The sequence below is a fragment of the Microtus ochrogaster genome, chromosome 4 (genome assembly GCF_000317375.1).
Source record: "Microtus ochrogaster isolate Prairie Vole_2 chromosome 4, MicOch1.0, whole genome shotgun sequence".
Classification (NCBI taxonomy): domain Eukaryota; kingdom Metazoa; phylum Chordata; class Mammalia; order Rodentia; family Cricetidae; genus Microtus; species Microtus ochrogaster.
In genome coordinates, this window is record NC_022011.1 from 58,723,008 (window position 1) to 58,747,630 (window position 24,623).

Sequence of the window (24,623 nt, forward strand, 5' to 3'; positions counted from 1 at the left end):
GCAATGACACACACCTTTAATCTCAGCAGCCACACTAGCTTGCCATAGAAACCAGACAGTAGTGGTGTGGGCAGCCTTAATTGCAGAACTAGAGAGGATTATAAGACAGAGAGAGACAGCTCTCAGTCTCATTCTGAGTTTCCTGGAGGCAGGATCACCATTTTCAGACTGAGGTCCAGGTAAGAGGCTTTGCTTTTCTGGTTTTCAGGCCAAACCCAATATCTGTCTCTGAGTTTTTATTATTGTGCTTCAGAAGGAAGGAAGAAGAAAGCAAGGAAGGAAGGCCTGCAGTTGCTCTGCCCCTAGATGTATCAGAGCAACAGAGCATAACAAAGAAAAAGACACAAATCTTCAAAGTGGCCACAGAGGCAAAGCCAGATGAATTAACTTGTAAATGTAGGAGATGTAGATGTAGTCTTATTTTAGACCATTATATGTGGCAAAATTCCCTTAAAGAACAACAGAGAAAAAGCAACATTTAGAAATGAGTTTGCCACCTCTAGTGGCTCAGTGAAAGCAACTTTTAAGAATATCTAAGTAAACCTGGATGGAGGTGGGCGGTCCTTGGACTTCCCACAGGTCAGGGAACCCTGATTGCTCTTTGAGCTGATGAGGGAGAGGGACTTGATCGGGGGAGGGGGAGGGAAATGGGAGGCGGTGGCAGGGAGGAGGCAGAAATCCTTAATAAATAAATAAATTAAAAAAAAGAAAAAAGGAAAGAATATCTAAGGATAAGGGTGGGTGTAAAGTGCAAGAGGGAAAGCAAGCAAAGAAAGAATGTATATAGTTCTGTAACAACGTAATAATCCAAGGACGTATAAATTCAAAATAGAAATCTGGATTGCAAGCTCTCGCAAAAGAGAGCGTGGTGCATGTGTGACAATTGTGACAGTGAGATAGTGATTGACATGAAGAGAGTGAGTGCTCCCACCCCTCAGAAGCTGGAAATGTAAGAGGGATGTATTCTCCAGGGCTTAGGCAGGGCTGCGTTTTAGCAAACAGAACAATGTTGGAAGTATATGGAGCTGGAAATGTAAGAGGGATGTATTCTCCAGGGCTTAGGCAGGGCTGCGTTTTAGCAAACAGAACAATGTTGGAAGTATATGGAGGCCTCCTGTCTCTGCCTCATTTCCAGGGCTGCTGGCTCCTTCCATCACTGAGTTCCTGGCAGCCGCCTATAAACCATTTCATATATATTTCCTATATGAGATCCTTTAAAGCGACAGACTTTTCTTGCTTTCTGAGGATTCCTATGAATGAATACCCCATTTTAGACTGGCAGAGAGCAAGGAGATTTTAAATGTCCAGACTGAACTTCATTCCAATTACAGCAGCCAGCAGAGTTGACTATGCAGCACTTGGAAGGCCTGGCTCTAAGAGAGGCTCAATGAATAGCCAATCTTCTTCACCTTCTGAATGAGTTGGAAAGGAGAATTGGCTGGTACTGTTCTTTTTTTTTTTTTTTAAATTATTTTTGCTCTTTCTTTTTTTGGTGTTTTTTTATTGTTTTTAATCGAGCTATACACTTTTCTCCACTCCTCTCCCTCCCTCCCCTCTCCCCTTCTACTCTTCTCCATTACTTCCACACTCCCAATTTACACAGGAGATCTTGTCTTTCTCACCTTATAGGCAGGAACCATCATTAAAAGGGACTTACACATTTCTTTAAAAAAAATGAAATGGATGAAGCTAGTTCACTTGGTACAGCACTTGTCTCACACACGACGCCTTGGGTTGGATCCCAATACTCCATAAACTGGATATGATGGTTTATGCTTGGAATCCCAGCACTCAAAAGGTACTGGAAGGAGGCTCAGAAGTTCAAGGACATTTCTTTTACTTCTTGGCAGCTTGTGAGTTCAAGGTTAAAAAAAAAAGTGAATCATAAATTTATCAACCTGTTAGCGTCATTCCTGCCTATGAATCTACTCCAGAAAATAAAAAAGAAACATGTTCACACAAATAATTTTATGCAAACGTCCTCGAGAATTACTCAGCATTCCAAGATGGTAGAAATGTCGGTCACATGGTAATAGGTGACATCTACAGAGCCCAAATCACCTGACTAGTGGAAAGGAGAGCCAAAATCACATCATCACTGACACTTATGAGCCTGAAAAACACCATCATAGGTAAAATACCATATGAAACAATTAATATACAATTTTCAGAGAAAGTTAATTTAAAGAGCTATATGCAAATTTGCCTTTATAGGACCAGTTAAAGTATGGGGCAAAATGATTCATTCTGAGTTGAATTATTCAACAAGTTGATGAAATATTCTAAAATACAAGGGAGGTTGTGACCTGGGAACTCTAAATTTATAAAAAGTCACGGGATTGTATATATGAACTAGGTAAACTATATTCTATTATAATACTTTCGTATTGTTACTATAACAAAATACCAGAGGCAGTGAACTTAAATGAAGAACAGAGTAATTTAGCTTATAGTTCTAGGCTCTCGAGTGAGCCTAAACTTTGGGCCATTTACTGGGTAGAAACAGGAAGAGATAGGTACTGGAATCATTCTCACACAAGGCAGGAAGAAGTGCTTCTAGGCCTGAGGTCTCATAATATCCTTTCAGAGCATCTGAGGACCAACCTAAGGATCTCCCACTAGGGGCTGAGCTTCTTAGGGCTCCAACACTGGGCATCAAGCCTTTGCCGCTTGGACACGTACCATGTTCCACATGAAACCACTTATTATTGTTAATCTTTTGAAAGCAATGTCCAAGGGAAAAATAACAAGTGAATAGGCAAAAATACCTTTATATGTCTGAAACTATATTCTTACTGTTAAAATTATACATTGCCATTTTTTCTTTTCTCAGGTTTTGTCAATCAGTTTTCTGTAGACAGCCAGGGATGCATGTTCTCATTGCATATGTGGGTTGTAAAATGCACACATATTCTGTAATGCTGAAGTCTAATAAGCAGATTGAGTTCATGAGAGCTACTGTGCTAAGAGCATGCAATGTCCACACTGATTTTACCAAGCATGCATCCTAATGCAATCTTGGGTGTGACGGACTGTCTGGAATGCAATTCCCTCTGCTATCTACCCATCAGTCAGACACTGAGGGGCTATGATAGACAGCAGAAGTGAACACTGGAAGGAAGTGAAGGGTTATTTTGTTGCCCTTTGAGCTTGAGACAATGCAGAATTTCCCAGTAGTGGGAAGCTGGTTGAATAGGCTGCTTACCTCTGGGTAGCAGGAAGCAGCAAGAGAGAAGACAGGCCTTCTTTATTATTCAGGCCAGATGCTTCGATTACGTGACGGTGCTGCCAGAATCGGGGTGGTTCTTCTCCAGTATTAGAATCAGACCGCTGGAATTGCCCTCACAGCTCTCGAGTCCATTTTACCATAGCTGCATGTTTAGAACCCACCACTGCTTTAGAGTCTTCATGTGAATGAATGACGAGATACGTTTTTTCTGTGTCTGCCTTACTTCCCTTAATATACTTCCCTTTTGGTTTATTCACGATGTCACAAATGTCAGGATCTGTTCTTTTTTATTGCTAAATAGTTTTTCATAGTGTATGAACACTCATTTTCTTTATCTCTCAGTCAGTTAGGTTGATTCCATATCTTAGATATCATCAATAAACTGATTTGATTTTCTTTGGACTCACAGTCAGCAATGAGATTGTTGGATCACCCTGATTTCTATAATGGCCATACTAGTTTACATTCCTACCACAGTACAGAATATACATTCCGTTGTAGTCAATGTTCTATTGCTGTGATGAAACACTATGACCAAAGCAACTTGGGGAGGAAAGGGTTTATTTGACTTATACTTCCACATCACCATTCACCATCAAGAAGTCAGGACAGGAACTTAACGAAGGCAAGAATCTAGAGGCAGGAACTGATGCAGAGCCATGGATGGGTGCTGCTTAATGGCTTGCTCATCACAACTTGCTCAGTCTGCTGTCTTGCAGAACCTAGGACCTCCAGTCCAGGGATCTCCAGAATGGGCTGGGCCCTGCCTCATAAATCACTAACTAAGAAAATTCCTACAGGCTGCCTATCCCTAGATCTTATGAGGTGTTCTCTCAATTGAGGCTCCCTCCTCTCTGATGATTCTGGCTTGTGTCAAGTTGACATAAAAGTAGCCAGTACACATTCCCACCCTTTTCTTTACATCCTGGCCAATACATTAGTCTAAGTGGGGTTACGTGAGAGCTCCTTGTGGTATTGGCTGTGTATGTCTTTAGTTAACAACTCTTCAGGTTACCAGGTCATCTTTAAATCATGTGATTTATTTTCTTGCTATCTAGGTACCACCAGTATTATTCAAAAGCTCACAGCATCCATCTTGTTTAAAATGGAAATAATTTGTGATATTTACAATGTGAGTGCTTGATGTAAAATGTTCAAAAAAAAAAAAACCCTTCAAACCAGGTTTAGTAATACCCTAACAGTCATACAATGAGAAGCGACATTTGGTAGCCTTTTATAGACTTCATTTACAAGACAGCCACTTAAAAGTGTTTGTTCTCTAGTTTAATTCCATTTTTTTTGCACAGTATGTACTTGTTTTGGTAGGCTGAAAATGGAGACAAAAAAAGATAACTTTATTTAGCTGTATCGTTTCTTTTCTTATTCTAGCAAGTTAAGGAAAATGGATTTTAACCAATAGGAGATAGATAGTGGGCAAGAGCAATAGTCCTGTCTTTAGAGTCTGTATAAGCTAATGAAGGAGTCAGCTTAATTCACTAATAAAAATAGCTAAAGCTGATTTATCAGGGCTTTTCCCCCTTTCCAGGAACTTGCATAATGGCTTGTTTTCATCTATCATCTTCAGTCCTGTAACACAGACAACACTCTCTCCCTCCTCTAAAGAAGGAAATGAAGTTAGAGAGTGGACAGCCTGTCTTCAAGCATGATGCTGATGACATTCACAACTAGGACTAAGACAGAAGACCAAAACTTTAAGCAGACACAACTGATACCCATAGACTCAGGATAAATTCAATGTTTATGATCAGGAAGCTAAAATTTAAATTTAAAATCTAGCATATTAAAAGTTCCCTAAAGAAATTGTACATATGCTGCTGATAACTTCCAGGTTGCCATCTTCAGCCCTTACTCTGTCATCTGAATGACACTTGAGTATCAACTTGCTGCTGGAAATATATACTTGCAGGCTGAAAACATCTAACTTAATAGGTGCAAATGAAACATTTAAAATCTTTTCTACCCCAACTGTTCCCCACCTCACTAAATAGCATCTTCACTGGCCCACTGAAGCCAAAATCTTCATAGCGTAACCTGGCTGCTTTTGTTCACTAAGATTACGATGCTAGTGAGATCACCTGAGGCAAATTCACAGATTACATGGTTTGCGCATGTATAAAATCTTTGTAATACCAGGCTGGTAGAGATTTGACCAGTGGTTTTACTGTACAGGGTTGTCCAAGATTCCAAGTCAAGGTAGGCAATGTCATCAAGTGCTTTTTATATCTTGTTGGGAAGGAAGAGTAACACAAGAGAAGGCTTGTGAGGTTTTCTATCATCTAGGCTTGAAAGTAGCTCCATCACTTCTGATTAAATTGATTAAGATTCAATCAAGCTGCCGCACCAAATAGAGGCCAGAAAATGTGGTCCAATGGTCTTCCCAAGAAAAAAAGAAAGGAATTTTGGGAACATCTACAGTTTTCCTCTTGTCTTCTCATTCTAGAGCTCTACTCTCTGGAGACATTCTGAAACCAAGGACTGGTCCCGTTGTGAAGATCACAGCTAATCTTGGGAACACTGTTTAGAAGCAGCCTCCAGGGTGCTATTTAGAGATACCATAGCATGCCAACCTGAGGCTAAGCAACAGTGTATGCAATACCTACATCCAATGCCAATCCAAGGATAAGTGATAGCGTACGTACCACCAAGAGGGATGTGCTGAGTACTGCTTCAGTATCTGAAGACTTTACTGTGAGAAGATGACTTTCGACAGGTGAAGAATAATCCCAAGCACCACAGTAGAATTCTCTATCAAGTCTGTAAAGTTCAATCAATGGTTTTTACCTTAAAATGAGTTTACAGCCTGTGTCTTTGGTTTAGAGTAGAAGATGTTAAGTATTTTAGGCAACAGAGACTAGCAAGGGCTCTTTTGTGTTTGTCTATGTTCACTAAGTCCCAGAAGAGAAGGATCTGGCAAGAGGAGGCTTTAATGAAGGCAGCAGAATAATGAAGATGGGACAGGATTCTGTACAATAAATCTTTTTCTACTCTGCAAACATACTACTTTCAACATAAAGGTTCTTTAAATAAATAAGAAAATAAAGCTTTAAGAAGGGTCTTGATACATTTCTTATGAAGATATCAATTGAAAACACTGCCACTGAGTTAAAAAAAATTTCCAACCAGTGTATCTAATAAATGTTACTGTTTAACTGATACTCAGTTTTCAGAGAGAATAATGTTTCAAATCATTAGAGTCCCTTGCCCAAAGTTTCTGTTTCTGAAGGTCATATAACTATGTAACTGCTTAATAAAAAAGAGAAGTCCCTCTAAAGAGCCCAGGTCTTAGGGGCTTACATGCAGTGCCTTAGGTGAGGTATTAGCAAAGCTTATTTATTTTCATTTCCAAGGCTTTTATTTGCTCACTCCCTTGTGGCAAAACTGATTTCCATGATGATTCCCTTCTTAATTTTAATACCCTTTTTACTCATCATATAGACATAAGAATTCTCCATAAAATAATGAAATCCTTGCAAAGGAAATGAAGACAACTCAGAGTAAAGTATACTAGCTCTTTTTCAATTAATTGATCCACTGACATGCTCATGTAAGATTTTTTTTAAACCTAGGAATATAAGGTTAATTAACATAAAAGAGCCTCACTCTTCTAGATGCTGAATTTTGTATTTTACCCATGCTGCCTTAACTGCCTTGATTTCCCAGTAATGACCCAGTTCTCCTAATGAGGAACATTAACCCCTGGCTGTAGCTGTCCAGGACTTAATTGTCAACTGCAGCTGAAATAGGGGAGTTTGCCGATCAGCAGGTATGCGCTATATTAACTCATGTCATTTCAACCCCTGATAAATAAATGTGTTGCTAAGGCAACAGGAAGATCAGCTCCATCAGTATCCTCCCCTCCCAGTAACCAGTGCGCCCCTGCACTCATTGGGAGGAAACTGCCTTTCACACCAAGCATAGGAAAAAAGGAAGGAAATTAACTGCATGTAAAGATAATTAGAAGTAACATCATTCATCATCTTAGAAACATATGTAAATTAATGAAAAAGGACAGCATAGAAAGGCATGCTTTTGAAGAAGATTGTGACACACCATTCCCTTTAACAGGAGATGGGCACTGTGAGGCACTCAAATGTGAGCACAACTCTCTCAAATTTGCCTCTCTGTGTGAATTTTCTTCTTTTGTTTAACCAACAAATGATGCTAAAATGAATAGCATTGAAAGAGCTCATTAGTTGCACAGCCAACAAAGACAATACAAGGAGGGGGACAAATCTTAAATAACTTTTAATAGTCTACCTGGGAAATCTTTGGTGTAATGAGTCAGGAAAAAGGAGACTGGCCACTGAGTCTCAGTCTGCATAACCCATAAAAGTCCAGGATCACATTTACTTGGATTTTAGTAAGAGTTTAAAAAGTGCTTTTAGTGGATGTTTCTAGCAATAGCGCCTGGATTATGGTGAAGAAGTAGGTAGAAGGCATTCTATAGTGGGCTTTCTTCTAGATTCATCTTTCAATGACTGAGAAGTTACTTTGGTTTTCTTTCCAAGTGTTAGCTCTTTTTGTTACAATGAGTTGTTCAATTTTAACAAACTCATGAAGGATTTTTACAACTTCTATGAATATATATAAAGAATTGAACAAGGAAACCATAGGCATTCTGAAAGCAATGCTGATCATATAACCACCTCCACCTGTGGTTTGGGATGCTGATTCCATTTATGTTTCCATAGTCATACTTCTTGAGCAGAGGATAATTGATCACCAACTAGTGACTCTAACTGTTATTATCATCATTATTAGATCATCTTGACTATGTCCTCCCATGGAACTCACTGTGGGTTTATGCTATTGAAACAATAACATTCACTCCAAAGTCTGCATCTCAACCCCAGAGGGCTTTGGCACTTAACATTTATGCTAACAAACAACATCATTTAAAACATGATGCAAGTGGCGAGAAGGCATGTGAAAAGTGTGAAGTTCCATTCCATGTCTGTCTAGTACATGGAGCCATCTCACAGTGAAGGAAATTCACACATCACGAGAAAGGCAAGGCAAGCAATTCCATCCAGCTGCATGCCCATTCATGCACCCGCCCACACATACTAGTGAGCCATCCATTTGCTAACTCATGCTCTCCTCAACTGTAACAATGATTAAAGTATAATATGAGCATAACAGTAGATTCTGGAAGAGGCAAAAGGAGGAACTGTCTTCAGTAGTTACGTGCCTGTCACAAGCATACGAAATTCAAACAGCTTTGTAGTGACTGTCTGTGAAATGAGTCAAGTGTAGATAACTTCTTAACCACAGTAAGCAAGAAAAGAACAACAGGAACTTCAGTTAATGTTCCTCCAGTGATAACAATACCAAAAATAATAATAATAATGTGCTGACGGGACATGTTGTTTATGCTGACATCAAGTGTAAAACGTGAAACACTCCTAAAAGTAATGACAACCTTGAGTTATATCAACTTAGCTTATATAGTCCAGTCTGGAAATGGTCAGCAAAGACTGTAAGCAGGTATTAGGAATTATGCATGGGAATTGGGTAGGGCTTCTTTTTTGTCATGAATTTTAGTACTATTTTCGACCACTTATGTTTTACCCTACAACACTGCCATAAAATCATTTAGCAGTGCCAAATTATTAGTTCATATACAGTAATTTTAGGTAGTATATGTACTTTTCAAAAAGTCTAGTAAAAATTCTTGAGAGACTTTTTTGATTTTTAAGTGCTGCAAATTTGAAATTCTTTATGGATAGATCAAACATATAAACAAAATCCACCTCCCCCTGGAAAAGAAAAACTCTAGGAAACAAGAAATCTCAACAAAACTTACTGATTTGGGAATGGCTATACTCAACCAGAACAATATTCATGTGAGCTTCGATTGACTAACTGATGGATAAATACGAAACTGGTTGACATGCTGAGCTCTGAGAACGGCTGATGGTACTAGAAAACATCTGTGGAAGCATCTCTGTTTAGAAGGTCAGAGGTCAGAGGGAAGCAGCTTCCTCTCCAATGCAGAAAGGTTACAGCCAAGTACACTAGAGAGCATATTGTCACCCACACGACCACTGTCACCAGAATTAGTATTCTGTGAGGGCTATTTTTGTTTTGGAAAAAGATTTCTATTTAACGTTAACATTGAACACAGAATGCTTGTCTCTGAATACTAGCACTTGGGCTTCCTACTCTTGTGTACAGAAAGCATGGCATCTGCACAGACCTGCAAGAACTTTCTAAAGCAAGGACCAGAAAAAAACAAACAAACCTGTCCCCAGTTGTTCTGGCAATGAGAGATCAAGGCAAGCCCTCATCCAGCCATCTAACATGCATCCTTTCAGATGCAGGCAACAACTTGGTTTGCAACGTTGTGCTTTAAACTCCAAAGTCAAGAAATAAAACAGTAATTTAGTTTACTACTGAGTATTAATGTATTGCATCAATTAAAGTTTTGCATCAATTATTTTAGTTAGGGGTCACCAAAATCTCTAAAGATAAGGATGCCAACCCTTTCAATGTTAGGTAGGGCTAATGCTTACTTAGCCAGTCACCTAAGTACATTTTAAATCCCGATAATTAACTTTTGTCCTTTCTAAATTTATACCCTTAATTGTAATCAACTTTGCATGAATCAACCGATCACTATTCTATGGGAAGTGCTGCAAATGCCAGAACGCACATGAAAAGTCAAGATACTCGAAGGGGAAAGCCTGACTGATGGTTATCCCACAGTCCAGAGAGAGGGAAGGGGAGAACAAAACTATGTCATGTTTATCATTCTTCTCTGTGCTTGTGCATGTGTTCACAAGCCCTGGTGCAAATGTGGAGGTCAGAAAAGAACTTCTGGAATTGGATCTTTCTTTTTATCATGTGGGCTCTGGGGATGGAAGTTGAGTAGTTGGGTTCGGTGGCCCAACTGGGAAATGTTAACTAGAACTACTCTAAATAACTTCAAGCTTCTCAACACACCCACCCCACCTTTATCTTTCTCAACCAGAAAACAGCTCTCAAGGGGAACTAGGGAGTTTTATCACAGCTATCAAGACTATGGTTTCCTAACCACTTAATTCAAATGGAGGTAAGTTCCCTTTGGTCTGAGTTTTTTCATATGTGACAAAGACTTGTTTGCTGTCAATTACTAAGACAAAACCTGGAATCAGAATACAAAAAATATACAATACAATATCTTAAAATTCAGAGCCAGAAAATTTATGTCCACGAGAAGGAAAATTCAAGCAATTCTCATGACTAGTTGCAATGATCACACAGAGGTTTGCAAAGATCTTGAATGTCTTAGAATGCTTAATTTCCTTTCCAGGACTCTTTAAGATCACAATATTTTTTGACAATAATCCTAAGATACAATTTGACTTTTTAACTGTATGACACTTGCTTTTATGCAATAAAAGCAGCTGTGCCTGAGCACAGTTCAGGGCAATGGAAGCACACTGAACTAGTGGTATCCTAGTTTTCACCATCTGCCTTTGCAGCAAAAGAAAAAAACCAAGCCAAAACAAAATACATTTGTTTCATTTAAGAATGTGCTTGGGGATATAGTAAAAACTGTTCATATTAGTTATTGAATCTCTCTAATAAACAAATGTCTTTTAATATTTTCTGTGACACAATTAGAAACATATATGAGACATACATAGATCTAATCTACATGGGAAGTAGAAAAAGAAAAGATCTCCTGAGTAAATTGGGAGCATGGGGACCTTGGGAGAGGGTTGAAGGAGAGGGGGGCAGAGAAAAATGTACAGCTCAATAAAAATCAATAAAAAAGAGAAATGTATATAAAAGAACTTCCATGCAAATAAAGATATAACTATCTTTAGGATGAATATTCGTATGAATGCTTGACATATGAGATAAAACAGCTACTTTCTTTAGCACAGTTTATCTGAATGAACGCTAGACACACCACTGATAATCTGACTTGAGTATAGCAAATATTTTAAAATGCAAACCATGTGAAACTAGTTTTTAAAGAAAATAACCAATATATATTTGTTTCCTATCATAAATTATAGCTTTTAAATGTCTGACAGAATTTTGGTGAAACTGTACCTATACCATAAGCTTAAGAGCTTTCTAAAACTCAAACATGTTTCTTTCTTTTTTTTTTTGTTTTGTTTTGTTTTGTTTTTGTTTTTGGAGACAGGGTTTCTTTGTGGCTTTGGAGCCTGTCCTGGAACTAGCTCTGTAGACCAGGCTGGTCTCGAATTCACAGAGATCCTCCTGCCTCTGCCTCCCGAGTGCTGGGATTAAAGGCGTGCGCCACCATCGCCCGGCTCAAACATGTTTCTTAAGAGATTCATAGTGACATCTCAAAATCACATGATGAATCATCTCAACACACAGCAGACCTGAACTATTCTGTGAATCTCTCTTTTCCATGTGACCTATACACAATGCCCCAGAAAAATCTATTCACTTTGCAGGAAATAGACAATGGATAACACACTGTGCTGGCTCCAAATTCCACAGTGGAACTAACCTAAAACAAACCCTTCTTGTCTGCTACAGCATGAAAGAGCATCTACAATATGCAGAATAGGCCCAACAATACTCCTTTTCAAAGTGACAGCTCTACAAGGCAGTATTTTCTTCACAATCTTCTACTGAAACAACACATTGCAACAGGTATAGAGATGTGAATTAATCTCATTCTTTACCAGTATTTTTTATTTTTGAAACTATATTTTTCACAAAACATGATTTGTGTTAGCACGTGCTTGTTAATGTGTTCTTGCTATTTAAAATGACAATGTGAGCTGGGTATAGTGGCACTAGCCTTATTCCCAGCACTCAGGAGGCAGGGGAAGGTAGATCCCTGTAAATTCAAGGTCAGCCAGAGCTACAGGAGATTCTGTTGTAAACAAACAAACAAAGAAAAGGACAAAAACCAAAACAGAACAAAACACAATGTAGACAATGTGATTTACAGACTTTTCCTCAGTTTTCAGGTGAAAAACAGTAAATACTTCTAGGTATAATCGAAACAAAAGCCTTTGGTGTGCTACCAATTTTGTAAAACTTTACCGTTATAATGAGAGTATGTGCATTTGTGTGTGGGGGCAAGCACATGTATGCTCAGGTGAGAAAGGACAACCCCGTGGAAGTGGTTCTCTTCTTGCACATTTTCATGGGTTTGGAGGAAAGAACACGGGTCACCAAGCTTCCTGGGTCAGAGCTTTCACTCCTGAACCATTTCCCTGGTCCTCTAATTTCAGGAGTGTGAGTTAGAGGAGAGGGGCCTGGACAAGGGGGAGCTTCCACTGTGCTCTAAATTTGTTTTGACTCTCCATCTAGCAGTATGCCTTTGTGCCCACTACGATATAGAAACATTTACATAAAGATTGGAAGCTGGTATGATGCTTTACTATTTGGAAAGAAACAGCTTAGAAAAACAAGCACTGCCAAATGCAGTGTTTTTCACAGGTCTTTCTCTAAGCCATTTCTATTAGCAGTGCCATGCTACAGATGTTTATAACAAGACATTAAAGACTGGGTAGAAAGAAGAAAATAAATCAGACTGCAGAGAACCCAGGAACTGCTGACATACTGTCAATCAGTTACTTGTCTACTGTCAGACTGCAGAGAACCCAGAACTGCTAAAATACTGTCAGTTACTTGTCTACTGTCAGCACAGGCTGTGCACTACAATCCTTGACACTCTCAGCTCAGGAAGACCAACGGGGGCAAACCTTGTGTTTAAGGGGCTGCTCTCATGCAGACATTTTAACACAGATACAAAAACAGAATGTATCTTCTAAAAATGTCACTTTTGATTGTGACACATATTCTACCAAGGAGGCACCTACTACAAGATATGTCAGAGGCTGACACTGTGTCTGAGACCACTCATGATGCCATTATGGAAGACACACTGAGAAGTCACCAGTTAGCTACAACCACTGCACAGTGCTATCTCCCCTGTCCATTTCTCATTTATGCATATTCTTTCCTGAAACACCTCTCTGGAAAATGCGTATGGCCAATCAAAAATGCAACAGACAGCAGAGCTTCCCATAGCTACGCAGAAGGAACACACAAGTTAAAGTGCTCAGGTGCAGACAAGGGCACACATAGTAAGCCTAAACACGGAGGTGTGAATGAACAGGGCTGCACAGGAGACCCAGACAGCCCTGCTCACTTCCAGTGAAATCTTGCTTTCCTTCAGAACACAATTCATAGTGATAGGTCAATGATGGGATTTCCAGCCATACAAATGGAAGTCTAAATAAATGTGTGCTCGAAGCTGGGGCTGAATGCTGAACCAGTCTTAATTTTCTAATTCATATTCACCAATTAAAAATAAACTGGATTTTTATGAGCAAATTTACATAAATCAGATGATAAAGCACCTACCACTAAAGGGTAGGAATTCAGCTCCCAACATTTGCATATATTCTCCTAAAGAAAACATAGGCATTTTAGCTTTTCATTGGAGAGTCTTGCTGTGCCGGAACTCTAATGGGCTTAGAACAGTAAATTTTGAAGAAACTGATTGCTACCCCTGTAGCTAGTAAATGTCTGCCTAGACCCAGTGGCATTTGAAAAAAGTGTTTTATCATAAAATTATCCCAGCAGAGTCCATTCTGCAAGATAGCATCATCATCATCATCATCAGTACTCCATGCAGGACCCAACAGCTCCGGCACAATATTGCCAGTCATTTATCTGTTGTCAGCACAGGTTACACACTGTAATCCTTGACTGCCTCGGAATTAGAATGTCTTTGATGTCCCCACAAGAGTTTTTTGCCCGAAGGCTTTACCAATGCTCGGCGGCTCAGTGTTTATTCCTCCTAATCTTCCTCTCATCTCCAGGCTAGCAGTGACAGATGGTTATGGGCACACAATAGTATTAAGAGTTTGATATTTTTTTTATGCTGTGCTCTCTGTACAACAAATAGCTATCAGACGCGGGCCAGAGAGCTGACATGGCTCGCGTAGGTAATGGCAAACAAACAGCTCGGGTTGATGCTTTCTGTCATCTCCCCTCCTAACCCTGCTTGTTTTCATTGTATACTCTCAAAGGTAAACTATATTAACCTTATAGACTGTTATTAAAAAGATATATCTATATGAGCATAAAGTGCTTTTCTTTTTTCTTTTTCTTACTCTTTTGATTATGAAAGTAATACTGCTGACATATTGAACAAATATCGAATGTCAACATAAATTTTTAGTGTGTGATAATATCCCCTTCATATAGCTGTGTGTCAGGCGGGAACCCGTGGATGATGCATAGCAGTAAATAACCCAAACAAAATTAGTTCTCTTGTCAGCTTCTACCTTGTATGTCCCCAGGCATCAGTAAAATTGACTGCACGCTAGATTTTCAAAATTAGCCCTAATGTTAGCTATGTGTCTGGCAACCTCCAAGTTTCCAATGTTCTACTATATTACCCGTAAGGATGAATGTGTTACTTTTATATTTTGGCATTTACTCTTGCTGATGCGGCTTTTTTTCCCTCTTCTCCAAATTAAAAATAATTTAGCCTTAACAATAAGAATGTGCGCAAACATCATGCTGCATCTCTTTAAGCAACTAACTTTAGGCAATTAAATTAAATTAAAGCAAAAATATACAAAGGAAGAGAGGGAATTATTCAATTTAATATTGTTAATTTTATTAACATAGCTCTGCCTAATTTTGTGCAAAGTATTGAATAACACGGTTCTCAATCTTGCCTCTATACCGGTGTTTTATACCCAGTTTCCAAATTATTCAACATTTTTACAAAAATCTAGAACCAAACTTTTAAGAATTGACTTTCTTGTAATAATTATTCACTTAGAAGCAAAGGTTAATGGAACAAGAGAGATTTTCAGAAGCTGGTAAATTAGGATGTGCATTTTACCTCCAAAGAGGGTTCATTTCATCCCGACCCAGGCATCTCAAATCACATGAAAGGATACTGAGTACAACATGATGCTGGAAGGGTGACGGTGAACAAACAGTCCCCAAACTGCATCTCCTAACAACGCTTAGCCCCTAAATTTTAGGTTCATGCATTTAGAATCAAAGACAAAATCCCTTTAGGTACCAGATGCTGCAGATCAACTGGGAGAGCTCGAGGAGTTTTAATGTGCTTGGAGGCAAATCCTGGGCAAAGGCGCCTTCCCGCCGGTGTGTGTGCTTATTACTTCACCTGCAGACAGTTGCTCTCAATCGGACCAAATGATCAGCCCAGCACTGCTGCAATAAAGAGGCCGTAATCTGTAGGGGAAGCAACTCAAATCAGGCCACATGCAGATTAAACTAACTGGGAGGAATAAAAACTAGATTAAAATATTCATGCCTAATACCAGAAGATTATCAGGACATTTTACCTCCTTAAATCCTAATTTATAGAAGCCAGGGCTAGGTTTATGAGTTTATATTTGGCGGGATTATATGCTGCACTGACTTTCCTGTGATGAGAGGAAATTCAGCTAGACAGTTTGTCTAGCACAATACAAAGGCATTTGGTAGGAGGTAGACGGCTTCCCGTGCACTAATACACTATGACAAGTAAAGGGAAGCTATCCAGTTAACACTGGTCAAGGTAAGAATGGAAATTATTGTGTGAACAGTGATGCAGTTTATTGATGTCCATATGTGAATTAATTCTGGAATTAATACTCTCTGTGAGAGTATAATGGCATCTGATTTTTCTACTTTGAAACTTCTTGAGTAAGATTTGATTTTCTAAATGTGTCTGGCTGCTATTGCTAGTTGAACAAATCATTACAAATATCTTCTGTAATCCACATATAAAGTAAAAACACAGCAATTAATGTACAGTTATGAGCAGTGCTGCCTTGGTTCTGTGCTAGTGTATAACCATGTGAAACTCTAAGTGCAAATTCAAGTGATCCTTTTCTTTAGAAGCTACAAGGACAGCAGATTGGAAAGCCCACCATCAGAACCCATTTTGTAAAACAATCAGTAAACTGGCATGTCTTGACTTACCACCTGTGAGGCCATGTGATATGCAATGGTCTCTGTTGATCATGAGCTCCACACAAAAGGTTGCTGGGATCAAGAGCTAGACTGTTGCTCACAGGAAGAGAGCCAGAATTATCTTCTGACAAACCGGATTTCTCCAAGCCTGATTTCTGGATAGATGGATTGTCCAGGGTTTCCTGTCTGGCACCAAGGTCAGGGTGTTCCTCAGACTTTGATTTAAAATTCTCCAGTAACTTCTTAGAATCCCTCTGCTCTGGCTGGAAAGGAGGCATCACGGGCAGAGCTGCAACACCATTTCCATTAAGACTGAGCATCCTCCTTAAGTGGGCTATTTTGTGCTTAGGCATGAATCTGTTACAAAAAGGGAATGCAATATGTTTTTGTGAAAAAGAAAAAAAGTAAAACGAGTCCCTTACCTTCCAGTAAGGACACAGTGACGACATACCAAACTGAGAGAAAGCGAAGATGACATGACAACAGTTCTCAGGAAAGGGCAGCAAGTATTAGTCACCAAGAGAAAGCTCAAAGGTTTGAAGTTGGTCAAACTGTCTTTGAGAAGTTTCCAGAGAGGTTTTGTGGCTACGAATGGGTGTGGCACACACTGTAGACTACGAGGCTCTAGATGTACTTAATTATCTGCCACTCATTTGTCTTGCTGGATTCCCATTTTGTGCTTTTCCGTCACTCTATGTCTTAGAACATTTATTATGACAATGTTTGAAACTTCCTTTGTTAACTCTACTTCTGTTCATTTGGCTGCTCTGTACTCTGAACCTATAAATGCCTTCTATTAAATTGACCAGTCTGATATTTCCTGAAGTATATTTATCCAATTTCATTTCTATGTTTTCCTATAATGCTTTTGTCAAACAGAGTTAAATATGCTACTGATTTTCAAAGAACCAACAAAATTCTTTAAAAACAAAGTCCTAATATAATCTACAAAGAGTCACCTATACCATTACAAGATCTAACATCAAGGAGATATCCATCTCTGGGGACTAAACCACAAGTACTTAGAGAGGGAGAGAGGTGAGTGAGCACAACTTAACCTATGCTGGCAACACTTTACTCACAACAGACACCTTAACCTTTGAAACCGGGAAATAAAAGTGTATCCTGACTTAGAGACCAGTAAAGGCTTAAAGAGGACTTTATTGAAAGATTTTGCAGGGCAGGAAAGTCTGCATTGAGAGGATAGTAGAGAACATGGGAGAAAGAGGGTCTCATCTGCAAATAGCACACAACCCAGAGTCCTGGATGCAGGTCTGGAGGAGCTGGCTGGGCCGGGTGACTGAACTCTCAGAATTCTGTAAGCCCATCCTCTAGCGTCTAGGTCTCTTCCTGATTTGTGGAGCCAGTGAATAAATAGGGAATATGTGTACTTACAGGTAGGCAGGGAAGAAACCTTCTGAAAGTCGAAAAAGAAACCCAAGTGGAGAAAGTGATTTTGAGAGAGCAATGCCACATTTCAGAGATGAACCAAAAGCCTTCCTCCACAGGACATGTAAACAGAAGCACAAGACCGTTCAGAGGGCCTGGAGGATGGCTGCTCAGCACTTGGACCAGTCCCATGCTGATGGCTGCTAATGCTCACAGAGTTTCTGCAGGGTGGAATAGGCAGAAACCCTGCAGAAGACAGGGTTGATGAGTGAGAAACAGGGGAATAGGTGGATAAAGGACTTAGGACTATTTCCCAGGGGACACTAGCTAAGTAAAGAATTCAGGTTCTGAAGACAGAAAAGTTTTGAGCAACAGAAGAAGATATTGTAATATATGATAATGGCAGGATTTATTGAAAAGGAATGGTTTGTAAAAGATAATAAATGGCTTTCCTGCAAAGCTGAAGGAAAGAGAAAAGGAAACAAAAAAATAAAACAACAAAACAAAATCTTTCAGATACCAGACATGGACTCTGAAGACTGACTTCATGAAGTCATTGGTTCAGGCCCCTTATTTCAAGCAAGGCTAACAGAGGTGGAGATGAGAATTACAAACATACACATATATACATATACGCCCCATGGGGGAGAAGGATGGGCAGAAACGATATGCAGTGAAAGATATTAAAAACAAACACACAAACACAGGTGCATTGGGAAGTGAAGACAGAGCTTACGGAACAGGAAGAGAACGTTAACTGGGCCTAAAGACAGGTCTGATGAGCAACACTAGAAAGCATAGGGAAGTGTAAGTGAACTGAATAGCTGTTTTATAGCACACCATGGAGGTTCTACAATCAAAAAATGTCTCCAGGGAGTCCTATGTTTGTTTTATGAAGCCTGATATCTATTTTGATTTCTAACAGGTAGAGAAAAGCCAATGAGATTCATGGAACACCTTCCTTCCCAGTGCTAAGCAGACAGCAGCACACACAGAGAAGGTGCAAATTATGGTACCAATTCTATAAGTACCTTAATAAAATAATATGGTTTTTGATTTAAAATGGGAAGAAGCCTGGGCATGTATAGACTGTAATTCTACTTCAAAAGTGCAGAAGTTTTAAAGGAACAAATGAACTTACCTTCTTCCTAAAATAAATTCAACATATGAAGGGCATCAATAGCTCTCACTGTGCGTGTGTGTTTGTGTGTGTGTGTGTGTGTGTGTGAGTGTGCGTGTGCGTGTGTGTGAGAGAGAGGGGAGAGGGGGAGGGGAGGGGGAAGAAAGAGACAGAGACAGATTTTTAACTTCTGGACAGAAGGACAAATGGTAAGAGAAGGAGCCTCCAGCCTCAGCCACATCTGGAAAGCAGCAGAAATGTAAGCCTATTGTTTATGCAGATAAAGAATGCCAGCAAACCAAAAAGAGTCCAACAAAATTACAGACCAAGTATAAAGGATTCACAGTAACAAATCAATGGGCATTGAAACCACATCTTCATTTTTAGAAAACAGTATCGGGACCCATCTTACTCTATTAAATTCCATTTCTACTGTCCAGCTTGTGAGGGAAACTGCAATGAAAGGAAATTGGCTAAAGGGCTATAAACAATAGAGGCTGACAACAGACAAGGAATTTTGTGGTGGGCAGGTTCTAGGTCATTCCACAGGCTTCCCAGACATTCTCAGGGATGATCAGACTCTCCTGCTAATACAGGTTGTGGCAGCTGCCTTGATAGATGGTAGTGAATAAAGACATGGAAGATGCAAGATATAAACCCAAAGAGCTTACACATCCCACACACCCATGAAATCAGAACCATCCTGAAACAAGGATGGAATAAGGAAAATGCCACCGAAGACACCCTGACCTGGCCTGATAAGCAAGAGCTGACACGCCAGGTAAACAGCACTTGAGTCCTGGGTCTTCCTGCAAAGGTAGGAAGAAGCCCAGGCTCTGTGAGTGCTGGTTTCACTGGAATCCCTTACAACTGTGTATGTTTGAAAATTAGAGAGATCTTAGAAGAGCAATAATAATGATTAAGGCAATGGAAGTGTTGATTTATGAGGACAGATTAAAGGAGCTAAATATGAATGGCTGGTGAAGTGACAACTAGACGGACACATAATAGGCGTCTCTAAGGAGAAAGAATAATTATTTAGCCTGGTATAAGGGGGTATAACTAGGAATAATGAGATGAAATTAAGAATAGGAAATTTTAAGCTGAATTTCAAGAAAAACTCCCTGACGGTATAATTTATTAGCTCATAGAATAAATTCCCCATGGAATGCTAGAGCTAGGGAAACTTAATAATTGAGCTGGACAAAATACTAATAAATAACATAGATAACAATCCAGTACTTAGAAGAAGGAGGTTACAAGCAATTTTCCCCTTATTTATACATCTTTTCACATTTTTTAAACAGTCTATTCATGATAGTGATTGTCAACCAAAGAAATACTTATGTATTACCTGAATTTAACAGGATACCTCCTTTAGTTCTTAAGTTAAAAACACTATTCTCATATACTTTGCAGAAAAAGTAATAGCAGAAAATACAACACATTTTAACTACTTTATTTCAATAAAGCTGACTGTTAAATGGACTGGACAAATACATTAATCTGAAAATAAAAAAACAATATCATTCACCATCCCACACAATCTGAGCCTCTGTGCCTTGGAGCTTATATTTTTATAGGCATGTTTATGCAAACAATTTATTGCCATAATAGAAATTAAAAAACAACACCCTTTCGGCCTTTCTGGATGCAGTTCTGTGGTCAATTACTTCTCATCAATACCAAGTTCAAACAGGCATAATACTAACAAGCAGTTTGCTTAATAATAGCCACCACTCTAATTAACCCATCCAGAACATTCTTAACCAGGCGCTATTTATAATCTACAGTTAAGAGACGCCTGGCAATAGACTGTTCTTATGCTTTAAAAATACCTTAGAGATGGGCTGACATAGAAATGGACAGAATGTCCTGGCACTAACCTATAGAGACTCTGAAAACAGGCTCAAATCCCAACACTTACATCCCTTCCTCAACTCCAATTCTGGTAGAGCTGCCAATGAGAAGAGAGCGAGAAGGTTTTGAAATTACCAGAGAAGAAAAGGCAAAAGAAATAATCATCAGCATGATAGTGGGGCAAGGACCGTTCAGGTACCCTCTCCTCTGCTGTCCAAGGACCTAGATGGGGACATCCCCGTGGATACCTGGGATCCCCTCTAGAGCCAAGTCTCTTGCCAACCCTAAAATAGACCCCTTAATGTAGGTATCTTCTTCCCTGCTCCTATATCTGCCCTTCCTCCATCTCCACCCTCCCACTCCCACAAGCTGTTGCCAGTTCTTCCCTTCTCCCTTCTCTCTCCCCCTCTCCCCTTTTCGCCAACTTCACTCCCACCCCTGCCCCCACCCCCATGCTTAGAACTTTTGCCCTGAATGGTCCTTGCCCCACTATCACGCTGATGATTATCTCGAATATCACCATAGAATCATTGTCTGGCGACGGATGGAGATAGAGACTGAGACCCTCATCAGAGGAACGGACTGAGCTCCCAAGGTCCAGTTGTAAGGCAGAAAGGGAGAAGACGAGCAGGGGAGTCAGGACCGCGAGGGGTTGGTCCACCAACAGAGGCAGGGTGCCTGTTCTAATGGGAGTTCACCAAATCCAGCTGGACTGGGTCTGAATGAGCCTGTGATCAAACTGGACTCTCTGATTGTGGCTGACATTGGGGCTGACTGAGAAGCCATTGATAAAGGCACTGGGACTTGATTTTACGGCATGTTTTGGCTTTTTGGGACCCTAGTCTATATGGATGCACAGCTCCCTAGGCCTGGATATAGTGGGGAGGGCCTTGGACTTCCCACAGGGCAGGGTTCCCTGCCCTCTCTTAAGCAGGATGGGAGAGGGAGGTGGGAGTGTGGGCGAGCGGGAGGGGATTGGGAGGAGGGAAGGAAGTGTAAATTATCGAATGGAAAAATAAAAAAAAAAAAAGAAAAGGCAAAAGAAAAGACATGACCTGCCTTTGAGAGCAGGCATCAGGAGTCTCTCGGAAGGGGATTATAGCTACTCTACTCACCCCCGTGCGTCTGCTCTGTATGAGCCAGAGGACTCTTTAACTTTCCTCCAAACAATGGCCAGTTTATGACAGAGTCTCCTTTCTTGCAGCCTCTTCTTTCAAAACCTAATCTTTGCTGTCTCTGTCCCACAGTCTCCAAAGACATTGTCACAAAGTCCCAGGACCATGCCAGGCAATGTGTAGAGACAAGCTTAGGCAAATGTTTTCTAGGTCTAAATTGATATCCCTCTGTCCCACCCTTCCCAAGTCCACACACATAAACTTAGAGCTGAACCTGAAGTCAGTCAGGAGAAGGCACAGGTTCTAAATAAGTTTAAATAAGAAGGACAGCAAGCAAAGAAAATCCTCCTAAAAACCTCAGTGATTTTCTGCTAGCATGCAGAGATGTATGTAGCTGACCAGAAGGGAATTCAAGAGGAAGGCACACTTCAAAGGAAGAAAAGGCCGTCAGACATGCATGTGGGCGCATACAATGCTGAAGGGAATGTTTTGGTTAAAATGTATTCCCGGGGAGATATACTACTCACAATTCTCTTTTTAATAGATTGTTAATAAAAAGTACTTATCATAGTAATTTCCAACTACAAAGTTTTAAAGACAAACAAGTAAAGGACTATGGATACACAAGATAATGATTATCTACAGTCTTGCTTCAGCATAGAGACTAGAGAGGCAGGAGGTAATTTAACCAATCATGTAAAGCAGTGGTGAGGGAAGAGGAAAGGGCAGTGCAGATGACTCGTGGATCCACGTCTGAGTCAGGGGAGAGAAGGCGAAGGCTGAGTGCACAGTGGATTCCTGTGGGTTGGAAGGAGAGAGGTCTGTTCCTGCACGTGTGGAAGGGCAGTGGTGGGCACCACTTTTACACAATTTGTTTCATGCAACAACAATTCTGTGGGACATCAGAAACGGTTTCATAAGAAATCAAGCTTAGGAAATGCTGAGATAAACAACATTTATTCATTACAGGGCTTTTAAGGTTGTGTGCTACCATGTGCTACACAAATGTTCATTCATCCACTCTTGAGTACCTAGTAGATCATAATATATATTCTCTTCCAAACTTGGCACTCCATGGAACAAGAAACCTCTCTAATGTGGCATCCTCAGACCTAAAGACTCATCCAGGAAATTCTAGGAAATGCTACTTGAGGCCCGAAGAAACATGAGCGAGAAGCACGGGGCAGGAAGATGGGTGACAAACTGTCATACACCAGCGATAGCAGGAGGGTGCCAAGGGGCATCTGTTGGGAAAATAATGACTCCCAAAGCAGAAACTATACACTGATGTTCTGTATTAGTAGACAATATTAGTAGGATATATGAAAGAAATTATAGAACTAACAAAAAAGTGACAGAAAAAAGATATGGTTATACACACAAATGATAGGAAAAAAAACCAACCATGTTCATCTAAGTGATTTCTGTAGATTCTAGGATTGAAAACAGCTAAAGGAGAAAGAAAATGGGAATAATGAATGTTACTTCTAAAACTAACCAGAAATAAGCATATACAGTTTAGTGATCGAAGCCCTTGGGTAACTTTTAAAGAAAACCCTATTCATTGTTATCCAACAATGTGTTAGAAATTAATTACAAAATTAACATTTTTAGAATTTATCCACATAAGCAAATAGCAAAGATAATTAAAAGATCATGTTTGCCCACATGTCTCCAATTCATCACTTATATGGTGAGCAGATTTATATACTTTATAGTATACTCATGAGGTATAAAAGCAAACCTCTAGACATAGAATTTGAATTTATACACATTCTCCCTTCACCTCCTGCTATGTTATCTTTACTAAACAAAAGAATCACAAGGAAAGAAACCCATGCTAATTACAATGGTATGTTTATAAGGCACAGCATTAAGCAGAAAGACCTGTATTCTTGGTTGGCTGTCTGGAGTATGGAGGCATGCTCTTTTTCACTGGGGATGACTAAGAGCAAATATTAACAAAATAGGTGGCACATGTCCATAGAGGTTGTTTCAGTGTGGTCGGAACAGACCCAAGTCACACAAGTCAGTGGCGCTCCCACACCCCCAGCACCACTGCTTGGGAGAATGAGATGAGACACCGAAAAGAGCTGTGATGGGTGAGGGTGGCTTTTCAATGTTTAATATTTTTTGGTGCCTGAAACAAGATTTATGTCCTGTTACAAACATTCAAAAGCAACATGAAATACTGACAGCAATCTTGAGTGTATGGGAAACAAGAGAGCCTTACTTGGACAAGACAGATGTTATAATAGGAAATGAGGATCCCCAAAAATTAGTTGCACTAAACAGTAACAAGAAGATACCCTTCCACTATTCACTAGCCCAAGAAATGTGTGTTGGAACTGCAAGAGGGTTTGCAGGCCCCAGACAGGTCGCACTGCTTAGTAAAGACATGCTCCTCCAGAGAAGACGGACAGAAAGAGACTATGGCCAAAGGATGATTTCCTGATAGTCCCCTTTAAATGGTAGATATAAGGTTGTCTTAAGGAAATCATGTTCTGTTCTCAGAGCCTATTCCCAGTTGTTTATATTTTCCACCATGACTTGTAAGAGTGATTTCCACAAATCTAAAACTTAGGGGGTAACTATTCTTTTACCATTTGCTTATTCAGACTCTCTTAGAATAGTGTGTACAATTAGTATTATTTATCTTAAATGGTTATATCTTGAGTCCCCATTCCCTCTTAATTTCAAAGTGTTTTAGATTGTATACTTTGCTAATTTCACTGACTACTTATATGAGCAATTCACCTTAGCCAATTTTGTACAATCCTTTTAGGATATAGTCTCGTCACAGAAAATTCAAATTCCTTACGAACATTTGAGAATATGAAAGCCACCTTGCATTCTTGCCAACATGAACTTCTGCCTTGACAAAAAAGCTCTTTAAGGCAACAACTAACATCTGGCTTATGTGAGTTTTTTTTTTTTTTTTTTTTTTTTTTTTTTT

At 39.7% G+C, this 24,623-nt stretch overlaps 1 protein-coding gene across 4 annotated transcripts in view; it reads right to left on the reverse strand.

Annotated features, from left to right (window-relative positions):
- The window catches only part of Gtdc1 (glycosyltransferase like domain containing 1), a 270,615-nt gene that overhangs the window by 42,360 nt on the left and 203,632 nt on the right, over positions 1–24,623 (reverse strand). For all 4 annotated transcript variants that reach the window (XM_013355178.2, XM_026778788.1, XM_026778785.1 and 1 more), the window contains one exon: positions 16,193–16,540. In XM_013355178.2, coding sequence (XP_013210632.1) covers positions 16,193–16,540 — 348 coding nt within the window. The remainder of the gene's footprint in view (positions 1–16,192; positions 16,541–24,623) is intronic.